We start from the raw sequence: 24,484 nt of genomic DNA, 5'->3' as shown, positions 1-24,484 counted from the left end.
CTTGGAGACCGGAGCCCGAGTGCCCCGCCCCCCGCGCCAAGCCCCGGGACTGGGCCGCACCCCACGCCAGGGTGAGGGGTCGGCCGGGGTGGGGGCGGGGAGGCGGTGGGGCGAGGCCTCCTCCTGGGTGGCCCGGTCGGGGCGGGGCCTGGCCGTGGGGCGGGGTCCCGGGTGGGGGCCGGGGCGGCCTGGCCGGGGATTGGCGGGGGTGGGTTCGGGTCCGGGACCGGGTCCTGGGGCGCGGGGTCCGGGACGGGGGCTGGGGGCCTCGTTGGGGCGGGGACCCCGTTCCGAGTGCAGGTGGGGACCCGAGGCGGGTCGGGAGCCGGTGGGGGGGCGCAGGGCGGGTCCGGGCCCGGGAGGGTGGTGTGGCCCCGCCCGCCCGTCTCCGCCCGGCCCCGCCCCCTCGCAGGGTCCCGGCCCCGCAAGAGCCGCCGCCCGGGCTTCCGCGCGCTGCGGGCCGGCCGGACAGGGCGCACGGACGCGCGGGCGCCGGCCCCTGACCGAGCATGTGGAAGCTGAGCCGCAGCCGGGTGCTGCTGGACGAGCCCCCCGAGGAGGAGGACGGCCTGCGGGGGGAGCCGCCGCGCGCCGCCGACGCCGCCGCAGCGCAGGTGGGAGGGGGCGCGGAGGGGGGCGCGCAGGTGAGGCGGGGCCGCGCGGACGGCGGCGCGCGAGTGAGGTTGCGCGGGAGGGCGGCGCGCGGCGAGGGGCGCGCAGGTGGCGGTGCGCAGGTGCCGCCCGGCCCCGCCGTCGGTCAGCGTCCGGGGCTGGTGCGGGGCCCGCCGCCGTCGTCGGTGTCGACCACCCCACGCGGGGCCCGGAACGCGGGGCAGGGGACAGGGCACCCGCGACGCTTGCCCGTGGCTGTGGCCTCCTGCAGAGTGGAAGCTGCCCGGGACCTGGGCATGTCCCCCACGCGGGGCGGAATTGCGGGCAAGTCCTGGCTCCCTGGGAGCGGTACCCGCCCGCGGGGACCAGAGGGCTGTCCGCGACCACAGCCGCGTGCCAAGTGGGCGAAACACTTGTTTGGAAAACAGCTATTTCCTTTTCTTAAACCTTTGATTGCCTGTAGGAAGAAGGCAGATGACCTTTCTACAGAAAATTCAGACACTGGCCCTACAGGTTCAGAGACATGCTTGGAATGCTCAGAATTTGTTAATTAAAAAGACCCCAGTGGATCCTGTGCGTTGCCCTCTCCGCCCCTCCCCCCTCTTTTTTCCGATGCGCATTCGCGTGTTCACGTCTTGTGCTGTGGAATTCAGGGCAGACCTTCAGTGCTGTCTGTCCCTCTCTTGAAGGTGGTCAGAAAGTTTATTTTTTGTTAAATGTTTGGAAATTACTGCTGCCATTAAAGCTGATATAGACGATTTGCAGCTTTCTCAGGACTTGTAAATAGTTCATTGATTGCTTCTGGTAGTCAGTTAATTAGATTAAGCCTTTAAATTTGGTTCCTATCTGAACTTCTTTCAGAAATTACTTTTTGCTGGTATTAGTGCTTACCCGAGTTTTCATTTCTTAGATATAAAAATTTTTTGGTTACTCTAAACAGCAACTGTCTTAAATAGAATGATGAGAACTTACGTGTGGCTACGGAGTTATTTAATACTCTAACTGTTCTTGATCTTGTTTGGATGAACTCTCTAAATTTTTTAATTGACCCTCTATATGCTCTGCTTTTATTTTTTCTGATGAATCCTAAAACCTGTGCTATTTCCTCTTGTTTTACTTTGAAAATTTCCTAACATAAGGAAAAGTTGGAAGAACAGGAGATGGAACAGCAACATGTACTCCACCTGGATTCAACCATTAGTAACAAATATTAAAGTGTTTTTTTCCCTGATCTTCTAGTTTTCAGAATTGTTGTCTATGTCCTTTTGCTAACTATATTTTGTGTGTGTGTTTTAATAGATTATTTTTTAGATACCCAGCAAAATTGAGTGGAAGATGCAGAGTTCCCATAGATACCCCCTGTCCCCACCTGCACAGCCTCCCCCACTACCAACGTCCCATTTGGATGGTCCTCGTCACAGAGCCATCTTGGCAGGCTGCATTGAACAGATTTTGACAAATGTAACATGAACTGCATCCAGGATTATAGTATCACATGGTTCCACTGCCCTAAGAACCTCCTTCCATTTACTCATCTCTTCCTCTCTAGTCCCTGGCAGCCACTGATCAGTTTATTGTCTCCATGGTTTTGCCTTTTCCAGAATGTCCTAGGTTTGGAATCACACAGTGTGTAGCCTTTTTAGATTGGCTCCTGTCACTTAGTCACATGCATTTTAAGTTTCCTCCATTTCTTTTCATGGTTTGAGAGTTCATTTGTTTTTAGCTGAATAATAAACCATTATTTGGATGGACCACAGTTTATCCATTACTTACAGAAGGACGTCTTGGTTGCTTATGCGTTTTGGCAACTATGAATGAAGCTGCTAGAGACATCTGTGCAGGTTTTGTGCGGAGGTTAGTTTTTAACTCTGATGGACACATACCAAGGAGTGCACTTGCTGGGTTGCACGATAAGAGTAGGTTTAACTTGTGAGAAACAGCCGAGCTGTCTTCTTAAGTGGCTGTACCATCTGCGTTCCCACCAGCAGTGAGTGAGGCTCCTGCAGCTCCATGTCCGCCTGGCATTGGGTGTGGTCAGGGCCTCGATTTTGGTCTTCCCAGTAAGCGTGTAGTGGTGGCTCATTGTGGTTTAAATTTGCATTTCCCTGATAACATATGATGACGAACATCTTTCCCTGCGCTTACCTCTTCTTTGGTGAAGTGTTTGTTACAGTCTTTGGCCCATTTTTAATTAAACTAGTTACTTGTTTTTTTATTGTTGAATTTTAAGGATTCTTTGTACGTTTTGGATAACAGTGCTTTATCAGACATGTCTTTTCCAGATATTTTCTCCTGTGGCTTGTCGTCTTTGCCTCTTGACAGTGTCATTTTCAGAGTAGAGGTTTTTACTTTTAATGAAGTTCAGACTATCAATTATTTCTTTCATGGATCATTTCTTTGGTGTTGTATCTAAAAAGTCATCGCCACCACGAAAGTCATCTAGATTTTCTCCTGTTATCTTCTGGGAGTGACATTTGACTGGGTGGTTTTTACTTTATGAAGGGTATCTATATTTTAATGTTTTGAAAAAACTTTGCTATAGAAAAACAGATTTTTAAAAAAACCATGACAGGTTAGTCATACTCTAAATTTAGTTAATTCCTTCTGGAGGATTGGTCTTTATCCCAAAGCCAGTTTCTGTTATAATTAAATTTGACAATTCATGATGTCTACTATGAAACTTCTGCCTACAAAATTTTATTTTGAAGTTGAAGGAAGCAGGAATTAGTGCGTGAGAAGGATGAGCCGAATGTGTTAGGCTCTGTGTCTTACTGGAAGGTGGTTCTCAGTTCTCACCTTCAGTCTCTCAGTCCCACCGGCCCAGGTAGCTCAGCCGACTCTGTCAGACTCACAGGCCAGAGCACACTTCCCCTCATTCTTGAAAGGCATTTAGTTTGCGTTCAGATCTGGTGTGTTCACCTTCCTTGAAAATCGGATCACACGGCTATAACCTGTGTTGTTTTTGAAAAAGAAAGTAGCTCAATGTTAGGGTCTAATAAGTTTGAAATGTGAGGCATTCAGAATCATCATTTGCATCAAGGAACCCTTCATTGTTACTAAAAGAGATTTAACACTGTAGAAAATAAATTTCTCTGAGCTTCTTTAGGCTGTTGAACTTTTTTTTTTTATTGTCATGAATCCACATCTACTTTGTATTAAAGTAACAAAGTGAGGTTTATAAGGGGAAACATTCACTGCAATTATTTAATAACAGAGACTGGTAAGTTTTAATGAATTTAATGTTTATTTTGAAAAACAAAACTTCTGTGCATATGGTAGAAGATCTCTGGATATTAAATGTTAGGTCTGAACTTCTTCTCCAGGAGAAGTCTTGTTACATTGTTTGCACCCATGAAACATTTGTGTATACACGTAAGTGCAGTGTCATGTCACACATTTGCTTTCCCGTGGTGGACGCTTCTGACCCTCGTTCCCTCAGTACCGTGTGTCACACACCCAGGTTCAGCCCTGCAGCTGGAGAGCCATCGTTCAGGCTGCGTAACATTAAATGCCCATCTCCTCGGGCCTCTCCCGATGGCCCTGAGGTTGCCGCTGCTCCCCCTCTGCCCTCAGCATTCTGTGCAGCTGGAGAAGGTGATACGTGCAGGTAGGTTTGCCACTTGTGCCCTTGAGACGGGGGCTCCTGGGTTTCCAGCTGGAATGCACCAGGATCTAGCCAGCTTACATTAATGCCTTAAAAATAAACCTCAGGGAATTTTTGGCATATTTTCATGTTAAAATTTTAAAAGGCTTAGATGTATTCTGTAGACATTCCCCCCAAAACAGCTCAGTGAACATTTCATGAGTTTTTCAGCCTGCCCTGGAAATTGGAAGCATCGGGGCAGTGAACCCTTGTGTGGTGACACAGACTCATCTTTGTGGGAGCTCTGAGCGGGAGGTTGGGGTCACATCGGTGTGTTGGAGGGAAGGTGTGGGTTAACTGGAAAGCTGGGGCCTCATCTGAGCTCCCAAGTTCAGAAAACAAACAGTCCAAGGCTTCAAATTCTCGGGTCGGGGGAAGGTGTATGGGGAAGAGTTAGTTTGGACTTTGATACAGGAAGAGCTTCTCCACGCTCGTATATGTGTGTTTAAGTACCGTGGATGCATAGACTGAAAAAACTGCTCCCCTATGGTGACCATTAGGTTATTTCTGGTCTGTTACAACCACACACCTGAGGATAAACTTATAGGAGTGTCTCCTGAGCTCAGGAGTGTCACCCTGTGTAACGTGGTAGCTGTCTCTCAGTGGCTCCCAGGGGCTGCACCAGCACCTCTCACAGCAACGTGGGAATGTCGGGCACACCGGCTCCCCCACACAGATGGTGCAGAATGTTTGCAGAATCTTAGGTCTGAGGGATGATAAGTGGATAACTTTTCATGGGTTTGCAAGTCCCAATGAAGACTTCTAAAAACTTCCCACCAGTCCAGGGATCACCCTTAGACGTATTACACTGCAGTTAAAATTACTGCCTCATCCCCATGAGCACACAGCCTAGGAGAGTAGATGTGGAGGTCAGAGGGTGTACCTGGATTGAGTCATACCTCTGACTTGTTAGTCTGTGACCTTGTGCGAGCACGTACCTGGCCAGGCTTCAGCTTTGCTTTTTTGCTGTGAGGTTGGGGAAAGGATGAGCTAATGCTGACGTTTATCATCTGCTGAGCTTGGGCATCAGTAGGAGCCCTTGACGTGGTGTCACCGTTTTCTGGATGCAGAAAGCCGTCACGGAGCAGGAGGGTGACATGGGAAGGCCACACAGCTGCCAGGTGGTGACAAAGACTCTCCTTGACCGAACCAGTCAGGCTCCCGTGTGCCCGCTTCCTGGACAGTCTGACTGGTGTTGACCCTGAGATCTCTGCTCAGGCCCCAGAGTGTCCTTGTCTCCATGTTGACTCAGCCAGCGGGTGACGTGAGAGGTGGTGACGTGTCCTAAATGTCGGGACAACTGGAGTCCAGTGAACCTGTTGCCTTTCACACGTTTGGTAGCATTTAGCAGTTTTTGTCGTCTTAAGGGTCATAGAGATTCTAGATTGAAAGCTCCACAGAAAAAGGATTTTTGTTCACTATTCCGTCCCTGACTCCCAGAGAGTGACTGTTGCCTACCGGTCGTGACTTGGGAGAGGAAGGGCCTGACACAGGGTCTTTGGCCCCGCCACCAGCGGGTGGTAGACGCTGTCACAGCCGAGTGCAGAGTGCTGAGCGAACTCAGGGAAAGATGTGTGGAGTCCTCCAGCCAGACATCCGGTTCGTTTCTAGATACAGGTTTTGTTTTGGGTAAGAAAATGCTTCTTTAAATGGTTTGTCTTACTGGACACTCAGGAGCTAAATCAGGTATTTCATCAGCAAAACCATTCTGTCAAGTGTAACTGAGTTATTTCAGGGGAGGGCAGGAAAAGGAAGTCTGCACACTCGCTTCCTCCCGGGTTGGTCACTCATCGGGAAAGGGGTCTTGAGGCTTCTCCTGCTTGTGGGACAGGGATGCCCCCAATGAAATGCCTCCTAAACGTTTTGCATTAGTGCCCTGGCCAGTGCGGCTCAGTGGTTAGACCGTCATCCCACACACAAAAGGGTCGCAGACTTGATTCCCGGTCGAGGTGCATGCCCGGGCTGTGGCCTCGATCCCAGTGGGGGGTGCGGGAGGCAGGTGATCGATGTTGCTCTCTCATGTGTTTCCCCCTCCTCCTTTCCCTTCCTTTCTAAAAATGACTAAAAACGCAGGACATTTGAGTTAGATGACTGGGTTTTGACATGTGAATCCCACTGATCACGGTGTCTCACTCCCCTGCCTGTTCTAAGGCTGGACGGGCCAGCTGGCCTCCCCGGCTCACACCTTCCTCACAGGAGCACTTTGTCCCCGTGAGGCAAGGCCATGAGGTATTTATTCTGCCTCTACTGGGAACCGTGGCCTACTCTGCCCTGTCTGGGTTGGGGGGGGTAGGTGTACATGTAGGGCTAGTAAGCCCTGGCTTTAGGACTCAGACCCAAGACAGAAGCTCAGGAAGGCTTTTATCAGCCGTTTGAGGATGAGACAGACCCAGACAAGGGGCTGCAGGAGCAGCGTCTGCCCTGTGGTTTCCTGTCTGCTCTGCACCCCCAGTGAGTGAGCTCCTCTTGGGTTCTGTGCACCATCAGACAAACTGAAGTTTCTGCCCTAAACGTCTGCTGGGCTGCTTTAAGGGAAGACTGGCTTATTATAGAAACTGAGGTGAGGAGGGGACCCAGTGGTCTGGGTGGGAGACAGGGAGCTAGGTGCATGGATTTGATGAGGGCGGGTGCCCAGGAGCTCCTGGTCTGTGTTTCTTAAAGAAATCCGCAGTTCAGTGTGATCATGTTGTAGACTGGAGTGCAGTGCTCTGTGCAAAAGTTTATCTTTGGAATGAAGTGGCTCATGGTAAGTAACTGGTCCTGACCTTTGAAAGGTGCCTGGAGTCCTTTCACCAGTTCTGGCAGCAGTTACGGCAGGTGTACTGTGGGTTAGCCTCACGATAACCCCGGGATGGGTAGCTGCAGTCGTGGTTCTTTGTAGATTCTGTGTTTTCAGATTCACCCCAGTCCAGAGCTGTGGTGGCTTCACAGTCATCGTGGACACACACAGTGGCCATGAGGGCCCATGTCCAGTCAAGGTTGCCCACGGCCCTCATCCCTGTTGTCTGCTGTCACACTGAGCCACATCCTCTCTGCAGCCTTAGTGCCATGATTTTCACATTTGGTGACTTTGCTGTTTCAAATGACCCCCAAGCTTAGTGCTGACGTGCCGTCCAGCTGCCCTGAGGGCCGGAGGCCATGGTGTGTGTGTCTGATGGAGGAAACACTTGTTGGGGAGGCTTTGTTCTGGCCGAGTTACATGTGTTGGCCCTGAGTTCAGTGCTGATGAGTCAGCCGTGAATGTTAACAAGGTGTCTGCACGTAAACATGTGAGACAGGTTAGCTGTTGATAGGCCGACGAACATTTTGTGACCAGAGGCTCGAGGGAACTGGACCTTTATTTCCCACGAGAGCAGTAAGTCAAGATGTGTTAATTCGGTGATTGAGGAGACTTTCACAGCATGCCTGCCTCTGATAAGGACACTCCACTGTATTTTACACTTGAGAAACTTAGAGGAGTTAAAAAGCTTTGTGAAGTCATATAACAAGAATTTGAATCCACATTTCTCTGAGTTTAAACTTTTTGCTACACTGTTTCTCTTACATTACAGATTATAAATTTGCAACACCATTTTTCTAATATTCCTGTTTGTATTAAAAAATACTACAGCTTCAACAATCAGTGCCTTAGAAAAGCATTTACAAAATTGTGTTTTGGCTCAAATTCCAATATAACAAATAGCACAGTTTGCTTTTGTTTTTACTGAGCTTAAGTGTTGTAATAATGAGTGTGTTGATGGAAGCCTTCCTAGGGGAGGAGAGCTGCTCCCTGGTGAATTAGGAGGCGAAAGTGTGTGTGTGAAACCGTTTATGTGCCTCCTTTTTACCTGAATTATTTAGGAGCAGCAGGTAGAAGAGAAGCTATATTGCCCACCAGAGGATGAATGGATACAGTGTGCTGCATGCATAGAATGGAACGCCATAGAATGTGGGTAGTAGATGGAATTTTCCATTGGCTTCTGGCAACAGGTGACATTTATCTCTGAAATATTTAAAGCCAAAAAATTCCTGTATTTTGGAGTTTGGTTGGCAAAATAATGGATTTTGCTTCTTAATTGGGATTGAATCTTCCAGGTTCTTAGAAACAGAAGAGAAATTTTAAGTATCTTTGTCTTAGTCCATTCTGGTTGCTAGAACAAAATACGCAGACTAGGAGGTTTAAACAACAGACATTCATCCCCCACAGTTGTGGGAGGACCCTGTTCCCTGCTGCAGACGTCTCACAGGGACTCTGTCCTCATCAGACGTGGGCTGGGAGATCGGGGTCCTTTACAAAGGCACGAGTTGCATTGGGGAGGGCTCCACCCTCATGACCTGATCACCTCCCAAAGGCCTTGCCTCATCATGCCATCACCTTGGGGGGTAGTGTTTAGACAAGTGAATTTTGGGGGACACAGCCACACCTCAGCAGCCTTCCTGGTGAAGACTCTCCCACCCCCAAGGTTTCCAGGAGGGCTGGCATATGTTATTAAAGCCAATTAATACTGATAGGTATGCATATGCATGGGTTGGTACAGATGGCTAGTGCATTTACCACATTAGTCCTTTCCATACTTGTGATCAAGTTCAACAGGAGCATTTGTAGCCAGGAAGGTGCAGCTGGGTTGCACACTGGAGCCCCGTTGGCTAAGTGGTGTGTTTGCGGTTTTCTATTTCAGATCAGTGCAGTTTCCCACATGTGTTAATGTGTTTGTTTTTATCAGGCATACAAAGTTATGTGAAGGTTATAATTTATAGTCTTACATAAGTGAGATATTACAGCATTAAGAGTTTAATTTTTATTTCATTGAAAGAGTGCGTTAAAAATTTGTTGTGGGAGGTAAAAATTTCCTTTTCCACACTGCCCAAGTCCTGCTCTAAATAAGTAATTACCACTATTAATATACAGTTTGCCATTTAGTTTTCAAATGGATATTTTAAAAGGACATAAGGTAGAAGTTTTTCAGGTGGGAAATGATTAAAAATGCAGCTTAAAGGTTCTGAGTGGATTTATTAGTTTGGGTTCTGAAACAAGCACCAGCAGGAGCATCTCCTTTTTTGTCTTGTCACTGACTCTGGGAGCCCGTTTTTGCTGCGTTAGAAGCTAAACAACACCTAGAGCTTTACAGTGACTGTTCTGAAATAAATGGCCCGGGACAGAGAAATCGGTTAACTCAGATGGTCGGTGGGGAACTGACAAGTCCTGTGTGGCTGGAATGATGACCTCTGACTCCTGAAAGTGCACAAGTGTGAACCACAGGACCGAGTGTGGGTGACATCGTGTGAACTGGGTCTGAGTGTGTGACGTCGTGTGAACTGGAGGAGACCGTTCTCTGCTCACTTGGTAAATAAACCCACTGGGGACTCCCTCTCTCCGACTTTTTTCTGGCTTCAGGACTTAATAAACACTTCATTGCTGCGTCCAGCGTTGGACAGGAAAAGGAAAACCAGAGGAAAAAGGGCACATCCCCGAACACAGTGTCTGCTGCACGTGAGGGGAATCCGAGGAGCCCAGAGGGCTTTCAAGGCCAGTCCTGTGCCCCTGAGATCTTTTACAGAAATCACAGCTCCCGAGGGCACCTGGCAGGTGAGGGATTATGCAACTAGGCAGTGATGAGCCTTCATTGGGCCCCGGGCAGAGTGGTTTTGCTGCCTGGAAGCTGTTTAAATGATAACAAAGACCCCTTTTTGCCTTTGAAGCCACCAGTTTCCCTTGCTCTGTGGCACCAGGTCAGGCTCAGGCACGAGTCCTTTCCCTGTGTCTGCTGACACATTAAAATTGCAGAGACAACCTGAACTGGGCAGGAAGCTGAGCCGGTCTCATGTGGAGGAACGAGCCAGGTTTCTCCTAGAAACACAAAGATACTTTCCACATCAGAAGATTCCTGTGTTTTCTTACGTTTTGCCCCTTTTTCTACGTGGCCTTTTTTTTTGTTTCATAAAACTTCATGTTGAGGACATTGGGTTTTTATCATTATATGTTGCAGTTTTTCCTAGTATTTTGCTTTGGTTTTTTGGGGTTTTTTGTGTGTGTTGTTTTTGTTTTTCAAATTCACAAGGGCCCTGGCAGGGATTCTCAGTTGGTTGGAGCATCTTCCCGATACACCAAGGTTGTGGGTTCGATTGCCATCAGGGCACATACAAAAATCAACCAATGAGTGCACCAATAGGTGGAACAACAAATTGATGTTTTTATCTCTCTCCCTTCCTCTCTATCTCCAAAAATCAATTAAAAAATTTTACAAAGAACCATAAAGTTTGTGATTAAGAGAAGCAGTCCCCTTCCCCACCGTGATTCTGCTCTGAAGTTGCCCCTCGCGTTCGAGCTGGCTCTCAGGAGGTGGGCTCCGCATTCCCAGGCTTGGTGCCTGTTTTCCCTTGTTGCTCTCCAGATGACACCGTGGGAGCTGCTTCCTTTGCTCTGAGTTTCACAGCCAGCGCCTCTGGGACAAGGCTTTTCGTAGCATCAGAGGGACCCACAAGTGTGCCTCCTGGTTTTCTCTGTGGCACAGAATTCTGGACGCACAGTGATTTCCCCTCAGCACTTTGAAGCTGCGTTTCATTCTGGTCGGTTTCTGAGCAGGTGTTTGCCGACAAGCTGGGTTTTGTGATGCTGTCGTTGGTTTTCTCGCGTTTTTCTGCATTGGCATTGCTCTGTCACCCTGTGTCCTGAGGGCTAAAGGTCGTTCCAGACTGGCCGTGGGCTCTGTGCGACCACTCTCTCTGCCTTTGACTCCTGAAAATTCTCAGCCATGCTCTTGCTTTTCCCGTGAGAATTGTATGAGACTGTTAATATGTTGACTGTCTCGTAACCACACCTTCATTTTCCATCCAGTGACATCTCTCTGTTGCCTCCATGCACTTACTACCATTTAGTGAACTCTGACCTCCTCTGCCCCGGTCAGCCCCTCTGAACCCTCTGCCTGCTTCCTCCGTGTGGGACAAGGGGGACAGACCATGTTGCGGGGCAGCCACTGGCTTTCTGTCCTTAGGCCTTCAGGTGTCCCTGCCTGGTTGCATCCCCCTGCCCTTCCCCCAAAACCACTGGCCTGGCCTGGCCGCCTCACCTGCAAGTTCCTTCCATACACGGTTGCTTTTTGAAGTTTACACATGATTTGAAGTGAATTAACTTCCCTTCTGTGCTTCTAGAATTGCCCAGCTTGTGTCTCCCTGAGAATGGAGAAAATAGTCATTCAGATCACTCCCGTCTTTGTGGCTCAGGTAGGAAGGCAAGTCAAGAGAGGTGTGACTGTGCCCACGTTCTAGGTGACAACTCAAGGGGCACACATTCTTGGTAGATAATAAACACAGCTAGTGCTTCGAACGGAACGTCTGTGTCCACAGATTCACACATTGAATCCCACCCCCGTGTGGTGGGTGAGGAGGCAGGGCCTGTGGGTGGTGGTGAGGTCGAGAGGGTTCCGCCTCCAGTGATGGGATTAGCACCCTCATGGAGCCCGCTTGCCCCTCCCCTGGTCAGGACACAGAGAAGTGGGCACCTTGCGTTTGGGATTTGCGTGCACCACTTGCTGGTCATTTCCTGCCAGTCCCTGTGGCCCGTGAGCCCCTTCACCCAGGTCCTCACCTGGGTGGGACACAGGTGTCTGACCCACCCTCTGACAGGCTTAGGTGCTGCATCCTTTGGGACTGCAAAGTGGGTTTTCCTCACAGGCTCTGACTCAGGGACCTCTCTGCCCTCTGTTAGCAGGAATGACTTAGAGCTTACGTCACGTGGTTAGGGTGTTGGACAAGTGACCAAGTAACCAAATAACCAAAAGTGTAGCTGGTGGTCAGTCAGAACCATTGTCACGTTTTCAGTGGTTACTAAGCGCCGTACCGTCAGTGAGAGCAGTTCCCTGATGCGTACTTGGAATGAGCGGCCTCGGCCACGTTCTCGCTTTGTCTGTCTGTCTGTTCCATGGAGCAGCCTGTCTGCTGGACAGACACCAACCCCGCCCAAGCTCAGAAGGGCCCACGGGAGCGCTCCCTCTGTCCTGGTCTGGGGGGTGGTGAGGCCTCGGTGCTCCTGGCTTTATGCTCTCGATAGTAACTGATGCTGGTCCCTGTGTTGGATGCAGTCAAGCCAGGCCCGCATGCAGTGGGACGGGGGCTTCCCCTCTTCACGTCACCTCTGTGGCTGTGTATGCCTGGTGTGTGGCTGGGTCGCCTGCACAGACGAGCTCTGGAGGAGGGCGCCCCTTGCATCCCAGGTGTCCTCAGTGCTGGGAGGTCATGGTCCTTCCCACTCTGCACCTGGGTGCTGGCAAAGGCCCCAGCAGCCTGAGCGTTCCAGTCTGATAAGAGAGCCTAGACTCAGGTTTCGAAGGGTGACCCAGCTGCCTGAGCTGGGCTATGGAACCAGTTTTATATACTCAGAGTTTAAGTGTAAGATTATTGTGAGATCTGACACAGTGGTTAGAAAGAAAGGCAGGCTGTTTTATGACCTTGTAGAAGCCTCAGCCTGGCCTGGCTCACAGTGTTCCTTTGAGCCACACTGGACCGTCCACGGGAGGCTGTTTGCTCCTCTGTGCCATCGCCAAAGTCTCCAGGCAGAGGAGGACAGGTGCCCAAGGCCCCCCGTCACTGCGTCACCCCAGACGGTGAAGCTGGGTGCTCTTCACTGAAGCAGCTTCGACACACGATACTTAGCCCTTCAAAGCCCCTCCAGTAGAGACATCCTGCAGTTAGTTGTTGGTGTAGAAAATGCCCAAACCTATGAAGGGTTTTTATGGGTTTATTTGAGCCAAAGTGATGAGACATTTCAGGAGCAAGGTCTGAAATGTTCAAGAGGATGACAGTTTTACAGCTTCCTTCATGCATCTGGATTTAGGAGGGGACATGAGGAAGATTCCATGGAGGCGGAGGGAGCCTGGCAGGGATGGGTTACAGGAAGTTAAGATTCTGTGCTCTCTGGTTGGTTACAGCTTATTTCAAAGGTGTGTTAACCTAGATGCACAGAAACAATGGACAAAGCTGGCTTACGGCAAATATAAGACTTTTATTAAAGAAGCTACATGCCTAGGGCGTGGGGACCACCATGACCTGCACACTTGGGAATTTATGATCAGTTCACCATGAGGTAACTTTCCATAGAACCCCCTTTTTTGTCCACAGGGTCTTCTGTTACAGAGTGTGGGCCTCGGATTTTACGGAGCTGATTCCACTCATGCTCACTTGTCTTTCAGCCATACAAGGGAGTGTGTGAACATGCAGTGACTTTTGGGACACTGCCACATAGTTCACGTGAGCCTGTCACACATGGGGCCACACCTCTCACACCCAATGGAGACAGGCCCTGAAGCTGAGCTCCACAAACGTCATTCCGTGGAATGATAATTTTCCTAATAATATTAGGATGCCTGGCCTAACAAATATTTTTTATTTAATTCCTGACCTATGAACTTAAATGCCTTAACAAGTATACACATTAAATAGCTTATGTTAAAGTGCTAACTTAGGTGGGCTTAGGTGGGATCTGGAGGGGGTGGTGCCCACAGGGATGTGGGCACAGGGGCTGCCTGGAGCCTGGTGTTACTATCAGTTGTCCTTTACATTAGTTTCTGCTTCTCAGAGAAAGTATAATATTTCCGTTTATCACCACTAAGTTTCATGTCATCTTTCTTGCTCTGGTAAAGTCTGTATTTTGATCAGTGTCTGGAGCAGGAGTGCCCGGCAGCCTGGGGCACAGGTGGGAGCTTTGTCACAGGCGCTCGAGGGTGTAACCACGGCTCCCAGCTGCTGCTGTGGTTGGCCTGTCTGTGAGGGCAGGGCCACCCGTGGGGCTGCCCAGACAGAGTGCAGGGTGGGCCTGGCAGGCTCCTGGCCCTGAACTCCACACACCCCTGCCCTAGCTCTGCGGAACTTGCTCCTCACGCATCTGGGCCTTGCAATAGAACCAGGGCTGTTAGCTGTTCACAGCTTCCATCTGCCAGGTCCTCAACTGGGACTGCCCGTCGGCAAGCCTGGCCCTGGGTGGCAGCACCCTAGGTCCTGGGCCACCGGGTGACCTCAGGAGGTCACTGTGCTGAGCTGCTTTCTGTTCCAGCAGATGGTCTCCTGCGACCTCAACGTGCAGCCTCCGCTCAGTCCTCGGTACCCTTTACTTCATGTTGCATTACGAACTTTGCAAAGTGCTTTAAAACTAGGTCTGCCCATGGGAGGTTTCTCTTCTCCCATAAGAGAAAACCATCTCGCAGAGTGACTTGGACCCCAGGATGTGGAATTGGCTCCTGCAGGAGGCACCTAACAGGACTTTCCAGAGTTTCTCTCCTTTTCATCCAGTCCCTGCTCTAACCAGTGCATTTCTCTGGGTCTGAGATGCTGCGCACTCGTCACAGGATGCACTCTGACCACAGAAACGAGGGAGTTGCACAAAACCGGTGTCTCGGTGAACAAGATGCTCTATTTCCTCGGCATAGTCTTGCCGTGGGGGTTGGGGGGGCCGTCTGATGCCTGCAGGGACCCCTGCCCTGCGTCACAGCCCCACCCTGTGTCACAGCTTCACTTTCCCAGCCTGGGTGGGGGGAGTGTGGCCATGGGCCACCTGTTGCCGCAATGCTGTCCTCACAGCATGGACAGCTGAGGTCACCTGCAGCTGAGGGGACAAAATGTGCAGGTATCCTAAGGGGAGAAGACAGCTGCCCGGTTTCTTTTCTAGGTTTCAGCTCCATGGATTTTATTACAAAACTGTGATCTTTTTATTTACTACGTCATACTTGATTTTCTTAACCTTTTATTACGCGCAGGGAGCAGGTTTCCGAGGTTGGAACGAAGTGGCTTCACTGTTTAATAACGACGATGAACAGCACCTGCTGGGAAGATGCAAGTCTCCCAAGTCCAGAGGGTAAGTTCCGAAGGATGCAGGGGGAGGGGCGCGGTCCCCCCGAAGGGCCACAGTCGGTCCCCACCCTCATCACTGTCCTTGTCTCGAGTTGCTCTGTCACGTGGGGACAGCAGGGCCAGACAGGTGACAGCGAGAGTTCCCTCCCCCTGAGAGTCAGCGGGGATGGGAGGCAAGGAGAGAAAACGTGGTTCAGTGTGAAAGTCAGGAGGCAGCTGAGCACTCGGGACTGTGGAAAGGAGAGAGTTTCTCAGACCAGCTCGCGGCCTCCTGGTGGCACCTGAACCTGCAGCCCTAGACCAGGCTCCAGTTGGCATTAGAGGGTCAGTAGTTTCAGAAATTCTAGGGGGAAAAACCCGTTAAAAATGCAAAGGATATAAAGATGTTAGAAAATTGAATATATGTAAACTGACATATTGCTGCTAGTTTATTTTAAATATTTCGAAATTTTAAAAAGTGTATTTAAAGATGAAAATATACCTTCAGTGATGACCTAGTGGGACCAACAATGGCCTGGGTGTGATAAGAGGGAGAATCTGGGGCCTCGGTGTGAAGAACTGCTTGTGAGGACGAGCTGTCTGGGCATCACCGGGCAGGGTGTGGCCTCGCCATCAGTGAGGACCTGTACATCTGTCCCCTTGGTGTCAGGTCTCCCAGGGCCTTGAAGAAATAACTGTGTCCTGGCCCTTCCATCCAGTTAAATGAGCCTCTCTGAGGTGCGGCCTGGTTGAGGTATTGGGAGCCCATCAGATTGTGGGGCCTGTGGCCACTGGCTCTGTGGTCGTGAGTGATCTGTCCCCACCATGGTCGCCTTCCTTTCCTTCCTGTGGTAGATGGGCTTCTGAATTTCTATTTTCAGCAAACTACCTAACTAACTGCTGGAAATGAGCATGCTGGATGGGACCCTGTGGAAACCGGTTGGATACATAGAATAACCCCCATCCTTGAATCTGGACCCTGGTTCCCTCCTTCCTTTGCTCAGACATGTGAGCACCCAGTTGTGTCTCCCATCTGAGAACCGGCTCTGTGTGTAATTCCACGTGTCGGGTCGTAAACGTGGCTTACAGGTTTCCTCAGTAACATGTAGGGACTAATTTCTCCTTGTTAACTGTGCTGTTAAAGTTGTACACAGATTTATGTTAGCTTTCTACACAATTTAAGTTGTTTCAGGAAAAAACTTTATAAAACGGACAGAATTTGAGGCCCTTGCATCACCCAAACTCAACTCTTGTCCCCTGTAGAACCAGCGTGCGACTGAGAGAGGAGCTGAAGACAGAGAAGAAGCCTGGGTTTTGGGACAATTTGGTTTTAAAGCAGAACATACAGTCTAAGAAGCCAGACGAGATTGAAGGCTGGGAGCCCCCAAAGCTTGCTCTTGAAGACATGGCAGCCGAGTCGGGCGACCCCCTGAGTGACCGACCGTCTGGCCCGGGCTGGGAGGAGGGCACCAAGGGCTCCAGCAAGTACACCAGCCTGGCCGGCCCCGGGAGCAGCTCGCGCTGGAGCCTCAGGTCGGCCGGGAAGCTGGTCAGCATTCGTCGCCAGAGCCGAGGCCACCTCACGGATAACTGGGAGGAGCTTGAGTGACTGTCGGGCTCACCATCCCGAGTGTTTCACACCAAAATTTGCCTAATGTTGCGGCTTTGTTTCATTTCTTTCAGATTCTTAGTTTGTGTATCAGGGTGATTTTACGAGTCTGTCAAGTTCTTAGTCTTTCCAGATTTAAGAGTGGCATCTACTCTGCCTGTATTTCATCTCACACGCTGGGATAGGAATTCCCAAACACTGTGGTCGCCCGGCGATGCTCAGTGCTCGCTCATGGCTGCCTTCCTGCAGAATCGCTCGCGCCTGTGTGTCTGCGTTCCCAACGCTGGAGATGCGGGTTTCAGATGCTGTCCCCTAAGGTACCAGACAGGACTCCCAGCCACCCCAGCTGCAGCGGTTTGCCTCCTGTCGCAGTGGCTCCCGCGTGGAGTGGTGGGTGCTGTCAGTGATACCGGATGTAGCTGCTGCGACAGACATCCGCCAGCCAGGTGTGCAGTGAGTCTTGCAAAGGTTGTGTCACATCGTGTTTAATCTGGAAAATCAAGTTTTCTCTCATTAAATTAAAAATATGTTAGCAAATCAGGTTCTAGAGCAGAGGTTACATTTGATGAAGCAGGAGACGCTGCCATCTGCAGAAAGGCATCTTCACCTGCGGCGGGTGGAGACGGTGCTGCTTATTTAGAGGTTTTATTTTTACTGCTGGACTTTTTAATATTGATCTTTATTTTCTTCTAAAAATGTGCTGTCCTTTTTTGATTAGAGATTAAAGAATGCTATAAAGTGTGGGTCAATTTTAGTAACTTGATATCAGATTTTGTTTGGAAAATATTAACTTGCTCATTATAGGGTTGAAACTAAATATAAAATACTGGAAGTGCCTCTTTTCTGTAATACCCAGGATTTTGTTTTCAAAATGAGATACTTATTGCGATTGCCTTTGGATCCCTGAGGAGTTGTGTTCTGGCTGGTGTGTGAGCATTTTGTCCCTGGCAGCGTGACCCCGCGTCAGGGTCCCAGGACAGCTCTCACCCGTGTGTGGCCCACGAATCCATCTTAGGTGGGTTTGAAAGAAAAGGTATCATGGGTTTTTTTGGTTACAAACAAGAGCCTCCGGTTACACTGTATCCCTCTCGTAAAGAACACTATCCTCCCATTGCTCAGGGCGCACTCTGTGCTGGTCCACATAAGCAGGTGTTTGTTTCACTCCTGTGGGTGTCTGTCTGTCTGTCATCCATCTGACCATCACCCATTGGTCTACATCTGTGTCTGCCAATCACTTGTCTATAGACCATCTATCCATCACCTGTCTACATCTCTCTCACCTGTCAACCATCTGTCTATTGATCCACCCGTTTTTTTTTAATAGAACAAGAAGTTTACTTGACTAAGCCTTGAACAAGGACACGTTTTAAGTGGTGTTGCGACTGTGACACGTTGGGGGTTCTGTTCTGTGGTGCAGGGGAAGGTTCGTACTTTTAGTGAAAGAGCAGGGTTGAGAACTCTCGCTTCCTCAGGTGAACAGTGCAGTACACAGACGGTAGCCCCCAGGCCCCTAAGAAACTCACCACGGGTGTAGACATACACCTGCCCTGCTTCATGCCAGTGTCCTCGGCAAGGCCTGTCCCAAGCACAGGGAGGGAGTTCAGTGCGTGGAGGTGGGGACACTGCCCGAGCTTCAGGAGTCCTGTGACCCTGTGACCAGCTGCTGTGACACTGAGTGCCTGTCCCTGACCTCGGCAGTACACCTGGGACCCATGGCTGGCAGAACAGCTGTTCGTAGCATCAGTTCTTGAAGTGAGAAGAAAAGCCGGATTGGGGTTGGAATGTGGACTGTAAATAACACTTCAGATCTACAAACATTTATGCAAATGAACTTCTGTTGTACCTGACTAAGTGAAAATAGCTGTGTTTGTGGGTTTTAATATAAATATTGGTGTGCTTCAGGGGAAAAATAATTCACCCAAGCAATTTTTTGTTCATAGGTTGAGAGAAATTGTTTTGATTTAGAGTTTTTTGTTTGAATTCTGTGTACAAACCACTTAACTGTGTGAAGAGCAGGCTGTCTGCTCCTTCTGATGTTTTATTATTTTTTTAATACGAAAGTGATGGCTTCAGGGAAGGTAAAATTCATCCTTAATGCTGAGGTTTTTTAAAAATAAAAGTATCAGAATATTGTCCTTTGTTGTTGGCATGATTATCGGTACTTATGAGGAGGTCGTTGCTTATGGTGACGTCAATCTCAGGGCTCACGACACTTCTCAACACTGTAAACCCTGTTTTTAAATGCAAACAACACCTGTAGGTGTTTCATAAATGAATGACCAGTTTCAGCTGAGCTGTCAGGTGTATGCTCTGAGCTGCCTCTGCTGCGGTGCTGCGGCTCCAGGTTTTTATTTGACTCAGTTATTTCATGCATTGGGGCCTTGAGTGAGTCTCCCAGCACTGGCTGGAAAACAATGGACATACCAGTGATAGTTCAATTTACTCACCCTCACCTTTCAGGAAGATTGTCTCTGTTAGAGAAAAGTTTTTCAGAAGCAGTGGCCCGAGAAGAATATTAACTTTCTGTAAGAACTGGGTAATGTCTCGTGGCCGCAGGTAGGAACTTCTGGACGGGCGGGGACCAGTGGGCAGAAGTCCTGGGCAGCTGTTTCTGCCTCTGCTTTTCCCTCGCTGGGCTCTGGAGGCCTCATCCGTTGACCCATCACCGAGGACCCTGGGCCCTGCCCATACCCTCACCTGCCAGGCTGCTCGTTCTGGCCACAGCCTTTCCAACCCACTGAACAGGCGTGTTTTCCTCATCTTAAGTTAGTCTTGAATTTCAACTCTAACCCAAAGGCAGGTGGAGACACGAGTGACACCTGCACATCGAGGACACTCAGTAGAGATGTACAGCAGCAGAGCTGGGTGGGGCTGGACAGCCTCTGCCTCACGTTAGGGTTCACTGGGCTCTCCCCGGGCTCTCTGGGACTCGACACCCTGTGCGCTGTGCTGTGCTAGGTCTTCTGAGAGGCCATGCTCACAGCGTGGCCCTCCCTGCATCAGCCACGTGAGTCCCCTGCACTAGAGAAGTTAGTGCTGAAGATTGCGGCCTGGGTGCTCTCCCTCCCCCAGCACTGGATTTTCCAGGTGAGCATCGGTGATCTCAGTCACCTCTCTACACTGTGGCTCTTTCCTGTTATGGGTCAACTTAGCCCCTCCTAATTATCTTCCCTGCAATCTGCCTTCACCATAGGCTCATAGTCACCGTTTTCCTGTCGTCATCCTGTAAGATTTGAGTACGTCTGGGGCCCAGGAAGGGCCCTCCCTCTGGGCAGGAGCTGTGCTGGGAGGAGCCACCAGCAGGGTGAGGCTGGGAGCTGAGGGACATGTGCAGGAACCACCACAGGAGAGGGTGACTGCGAGCCCCGCCTTGCACCTGAGCACACCTGTGTCCCTACCTGTGCCTTCACTCGGCTGCACTGCTGTGGCTTAAACCAGTTGTTTCTCACCGTCCTGGAGGTGGGAGACTCGCTCCTGGTTCACAGATGGCGTCTTCTCGCTGTGCCCTCCCTCACATGGCAGACATGGCCGCCTCCTCCCCTTGTAGGGACAGTGACCCCGTCACAGGCCCCCGTGGCCTCACCTACCCTGACCACCTCCACGGGCCCCACCTGCTGACAACAGCATGCGTTCGATTCCCTGGGGGTGGGGATGGGTCCACGCCCAGCTCCAGGTGTCGTGTGCACCAAGTGTCATCTGTGGGCTGGTGTCCTCGTGCACAGCAGCGAGGTGACAGCACTCACCTCCTGGGATGCTAGGGCCCTGTGGTGGCTGCGAGTGTGACCTGATCTGTGGGTTCAGTTCTGCCCCCCCCCCATGAAAGAGCACAGCAGATCCAGTGTCTTCTGTAGGAAACGTGGTTCCAGTGGCAGCTGCTTTGTGTTGCTTTTCCTAATTTTCTCCTCTCAGGAGGGGCAGCACTGGGGGCTCCTGTTCGGAGCTCAGGTCACCCTGGGCCTCTGCCTGCTCCCACCCACCCATGTGGCTCCATGGAGGGAGAGGAAGCCGCAGACATGGATGGGAGCTGACGGCCACAGGCTGAGCTAAGGTCACCATTGTTAGTTGGTGTGAAAGTTCCCCCCAACTTCCTCTAAACTGTTTACTGAATGGAGCAGTTTCCTTGGGTGTCACTGGGAGCAGTTTAGGTTTTAATGATGATTTATTTACTTGTGTCAGCCTCTAAGGCTTATGAACATTTAATGCCCCTTTCCCAGAGCCCCAGGGAAGGAAAACTGTGTCCATGAGAGGGATTTTGTGCAAGTCCGCCCGATTCTGACACTACTTCGTCTGGGCTGGACATGTATAAGAACCTGCACACATGGCACGTGCAGGTCGAGCTCTGTGGAAATTGCTGTCCTGGCAGCCTGGGCTGCTAGGAATCCCTCTGGAGCCACAGGCCTGACCTTATGTGGTATCCCTGGAACTGCATGCTCTGACTTTAACATGGCCTCTGGGCATCAAGGACAGGAGAGTGCTCACAGCTCCATGGCTGTCGGTCAGGACCTGGGCCAGCGTGTGCAGGCTCAGTGACAGAGACAGCGCCCAGCCACATGCCCTGAGCGTGCACAGGTTAAATGTGCACCCTCCTGCATCACAATCCCAGCGGAGGGACCCAGGACACCAGGGGGACACCTCAGAGCAGGAGGTTCCTTAGGGTGTGACAAGGGCGGCTAGCTGTGTTCTTGCAATCTGCTTTTAAAAAATACAAGCAGGCTCATGCAGCTCATTAAAACACTGGATTTGGTGACTGCCGTGTCATCAGTGACCTGCCGACCCGACAAGCCCAGCACAGGGGGAAGGTGTACCCCACCCCTCTCCTCAAACCCACAAGGGAAATGAAGGGACAGCATACCTGTGTTTTAATTCTGTTAGGATGAAGGACTGTGGTGACTTCATCTCTATGCTCTAGGCCCTTGGGAGTGTGAGGTCTTAGGGCCAGCTTGTCCTCGGCGGGTCCTTTCTTGGGCTCCCTCTCACTGGTTCTGGACAGATGGGGGCAGGGCTCTTCCGTAGAATGTTTATGGGCCCATCCTGAGCCTCACCAAGGCCATGCTGTCATCAATGTGTGTGCTCCCACCCCCACCACAGGAGGCCGGTGACCAGTGAGCTCCCCTTCCTGCCCGGTCCCATCCACTGACCAGGCATCCATGCAGGTAGGGGGTCTGTGTCCCCATCAGACTAAGGCTCCTTCCAGAAGCCTCCACTTCATCAGTACCTGGTCCTGGTGACAGAGGGCAGACCTGACGGACACTTTGTCCCGTCCCCCAGGATGTGGTCCCAGGCCCCAGGGGACGCAGAGTGACAGGTGTCAGTGACCTGTGGGGACCATGTCGGGGGAGGCCTGCTCCCTCAAAAAGATCGGGGCCAAATCCTTGGCTTCCTTCCTCCGTGCCTGACTGCCCTACATCCCTGGTGTAGCTGCCCACAGGACCAAATAGATGCCAGCTTCTCAGGCAGGGACCAGGGCTGACAGGAATGTTCCCCAGATAAACAGAAAAGGGGGTTCATATCCTGGTGTCATCTGCCTGTCTCCCCACAAACCTTCCTTCCCTGGTTTCTGCCAACGACATAAGCTCTGGGCTGCACCAGGCTTCCAGTTCCTACGGGGAAAGCTGGAGGACAAGGGAGGTGGTGAAAGTGGGGGGCAGGAGGGGACAGGTCCAGCCCACTGAGCAGCCCCCACCCCACAGGACCCTCCTGCAGGCCCAGGGCTCAGGGTCCACGCTATGGGTGACACCAGGTTTCAGAACCTCTGCGGAGAGGCAAGCGTGCTCCCAGCTCTAAACTCAGCCCTGAAACAGCCCCTCACTGTTGTCCGAAGCTGTGTGTGGTGTGGTGTAGGCCCCTGGTGAGGAACCACAGGGCTTGGTGTGAACACCAAGGTCACACAGAGGGTGTGGCCTGCCAGTGAAGTGTGTGTGTCCTCACTTACTTTACTTGCTATGGGGCATGGTGATGCAGGCCGGTGGTGAGCGGGGGGCAGACAGAGATTCACAGAAGGCACAGACAGAAGAGGCTTCCAGGCCCTGACGATCACCAGCACTGATCTGTCTTTTTGATAATTGCCCTTCTGACAGGTGTGAGGGGGTATCTCACTGGTTTTGACTTGCATTTCCCTGATGATTACTGATGTTGAGCATCTTTTCATTCAGTGCTTATTGGTCTTTTGTCTTTCTTATTTGGGGAAATGTCTATTCAAGTGTTCTGCCCATTTTTAATCGACTTGTATGGTGTTTCGGGTGTTATGTATTCTGGACATTAGCTCCTTGTCAGATATTTGATTTGCAAATATTTTCTCCCGTGTACAAGTTGCCTTTTCACTCTGCTGACTGCGTCCCCTGACACACAGGGGTTTTTTATTTTGATGTGGCCCAGTTTCTCTATTTTTTCTTTTGTTGGCTGTTTTTTTTACATGATATCCGAGAAATAATTGCCAAATCCAATGCTGAAGCTTCCTGCCCGTTTTCTTCTAAGAGTTTATGGTTTTAGGTCTTTGGTCCACTCTGAGCTAGTTTTGCATATGGCATAAGGCGAGGGTCCAGCTTCATTTTTCTGCATGTGGGTGTTATTTTCCCAGCACCACTGTTGATAAGACTGTCCCTTCCCCACTGAGCAGTCTCACACCCTTACTGACATTAGACCACATCCGTGAGGTTTTACTTCTGGGCTCTCCACTCTGTTTCATTGGTCCATGTGTCTGTCCTTAGGCAGGGATAACCTGTTTGATTCCTGTGGCTTCGTAGTGGATTCCGAGGTCAGGAGGTATGCCGCCTCCATCTGGGGTTCCTCGAGATGCCACATGAAGTTTAGGATGGATTTTTCTATTCTAAAAAAAAAAAAAAAAAGATGCTGCTGTGGTTTTGATGGGGATCCCACTGGCGCCATTGATGCTTTGGGTGGTGGCACCATGATCATATAAAGTCTCCCGTTCCCTGAGCACAGACATCTTTCCATTTACCTGTGTCTTTCCTTCCACAACGTTTGTAGTTTTCTGTGTACAACTCTTGAGCCTCCTTGGTTAGGTTTATTCTTAAGTATTTTATGCTTTTTGTTGCTATTACAAATGGAATTTTCTAAATTTCCTTTTCATATTTCTTATTGTTAGTGTATAGAGACACAAGTGATGTGCTGTTTTTGTGTGTTTTTTGTAGACTCTTTGAGGTTTTCTACAAATAAGACACTGTCACCTGCAAACAGATAATTTTACCTCTTCCTTTCCAGTCTGGATGCTTTTTGTTTTCTTTCCTCACTGTCTGGCTGGGCCTTGGTGCTGTGTTGAGTGGAGGTGGTGAGTGTGTGCCCTGCCGCATCCTGTCTGGGAGGAAAGGCTTGTCTGTCACACTGCATGTGGCGCTGGCCTGCAGGACACCAAGCGTTTCCTCCTGTTCCTGCCACTCAGCCTCATCAGAAAGGGGCTGTCCCTTCACCAGTTGCAGTGATGTTTCCCATCCTCCTGTTACTGGGTACGAAGCCGACTGATCGGACGGCGAACGTGGCCCCTAGTCAAGACCGTGGGCCGCCTCCCAGTTAGGGGGAGCTGGGCTTCCTCCTCAGTGTTACGTCATTTATTCAGCTGTTTGGTTCGTGTATGTTCATAGTTACAACTCTTTGGTCACACGCGTTCCATGCACTTTTTGTGTGTCATAGTTTATTCTTCTTAATTTTTTCACCATGTAACAAGGTAAAACCATTCTTAACCAGAGGGCCATGAACACAGGGCTGGTCGGCTGTCCCTCCCCAACAGGCCATTTACGGGTCTTTCTCTTCTCTTCTGCGCACCTGACAGTTTCCATTTAAAAAGTTAGGTACTGTTGCCTTTTTGT

General features: G+C 50.5%; 1 protein-coding gene across 2 annotated transcripts; it reads left to right on the top strand.

Moving 5' to 3' along the window:
- Positions 1-402: 402 nt before the first annotated feature.
- On the top strand, positions 403-18,796 carry TDRP (testis development related protein). 2 transcript variants are annotated; one of them, XM_081127661.1, is made up of 3 exons: positions 403-614; positions 14,980-15,077; positions 16,316-18,796. In XM_081127661.1, the coding sequence occupies exons 1-3, from the start codon at positions 510-512 to the stop codon at positions 16,659-16,661; spliced, it is 549 nt and encodes a 182-aa protein (XP_080983787.1). In that variant the 5' UTR covers positions 403-509; the 3' UTR covers positions 16,662-18,796. The 2 variants fall into 2 exon arrangements, with proteins under 2 accessions (XP_080983787.1, XP_080983786.1); XM_081127660.1 differs by lacking the exon at positions 403-614 and having other exon boundaries at positions 14,338-15,077.
- Positions 18,797-24,484: the final 5,688 nt, after the last annotated feature.

Source organism: Miniopterus schreibersii (assembly GCF_964146895.1).
Source record: "Miniopterus schreibersii genome assembly, chromosome: 2".
In the NCBI taxonomy this organism is placed as follows: Eukaryota; Metazoa; Chordata; class Mammalia; order Chiroptera; family Miniopteridae; genus Miniopterus; species Miniopterus schreibersii.
The sequence above is the reverse complement of the archived record's forward strand: the minus strand, read 5'-3'. Positions and strand labels throughout refer to the sequence as shown.

Excerpts from the sequence above, each read along its gene's own strand:
- TDRP (XM_081127660.1), top strand. The coding sequence starts at position 14,842 with ATGTGCAGGTATCCTAAGGGGAGAAGACAGCTGCCCGGTTTCTTTTCT. Across the intron at positions 15,078-16,315 it reads AAGTCTCCCAAGTCCAGAGG|AACCAGCGTGCGACTGAGAG; the intron begins GTAAGTTCCGAA and ends TGTCCCCTGTAG.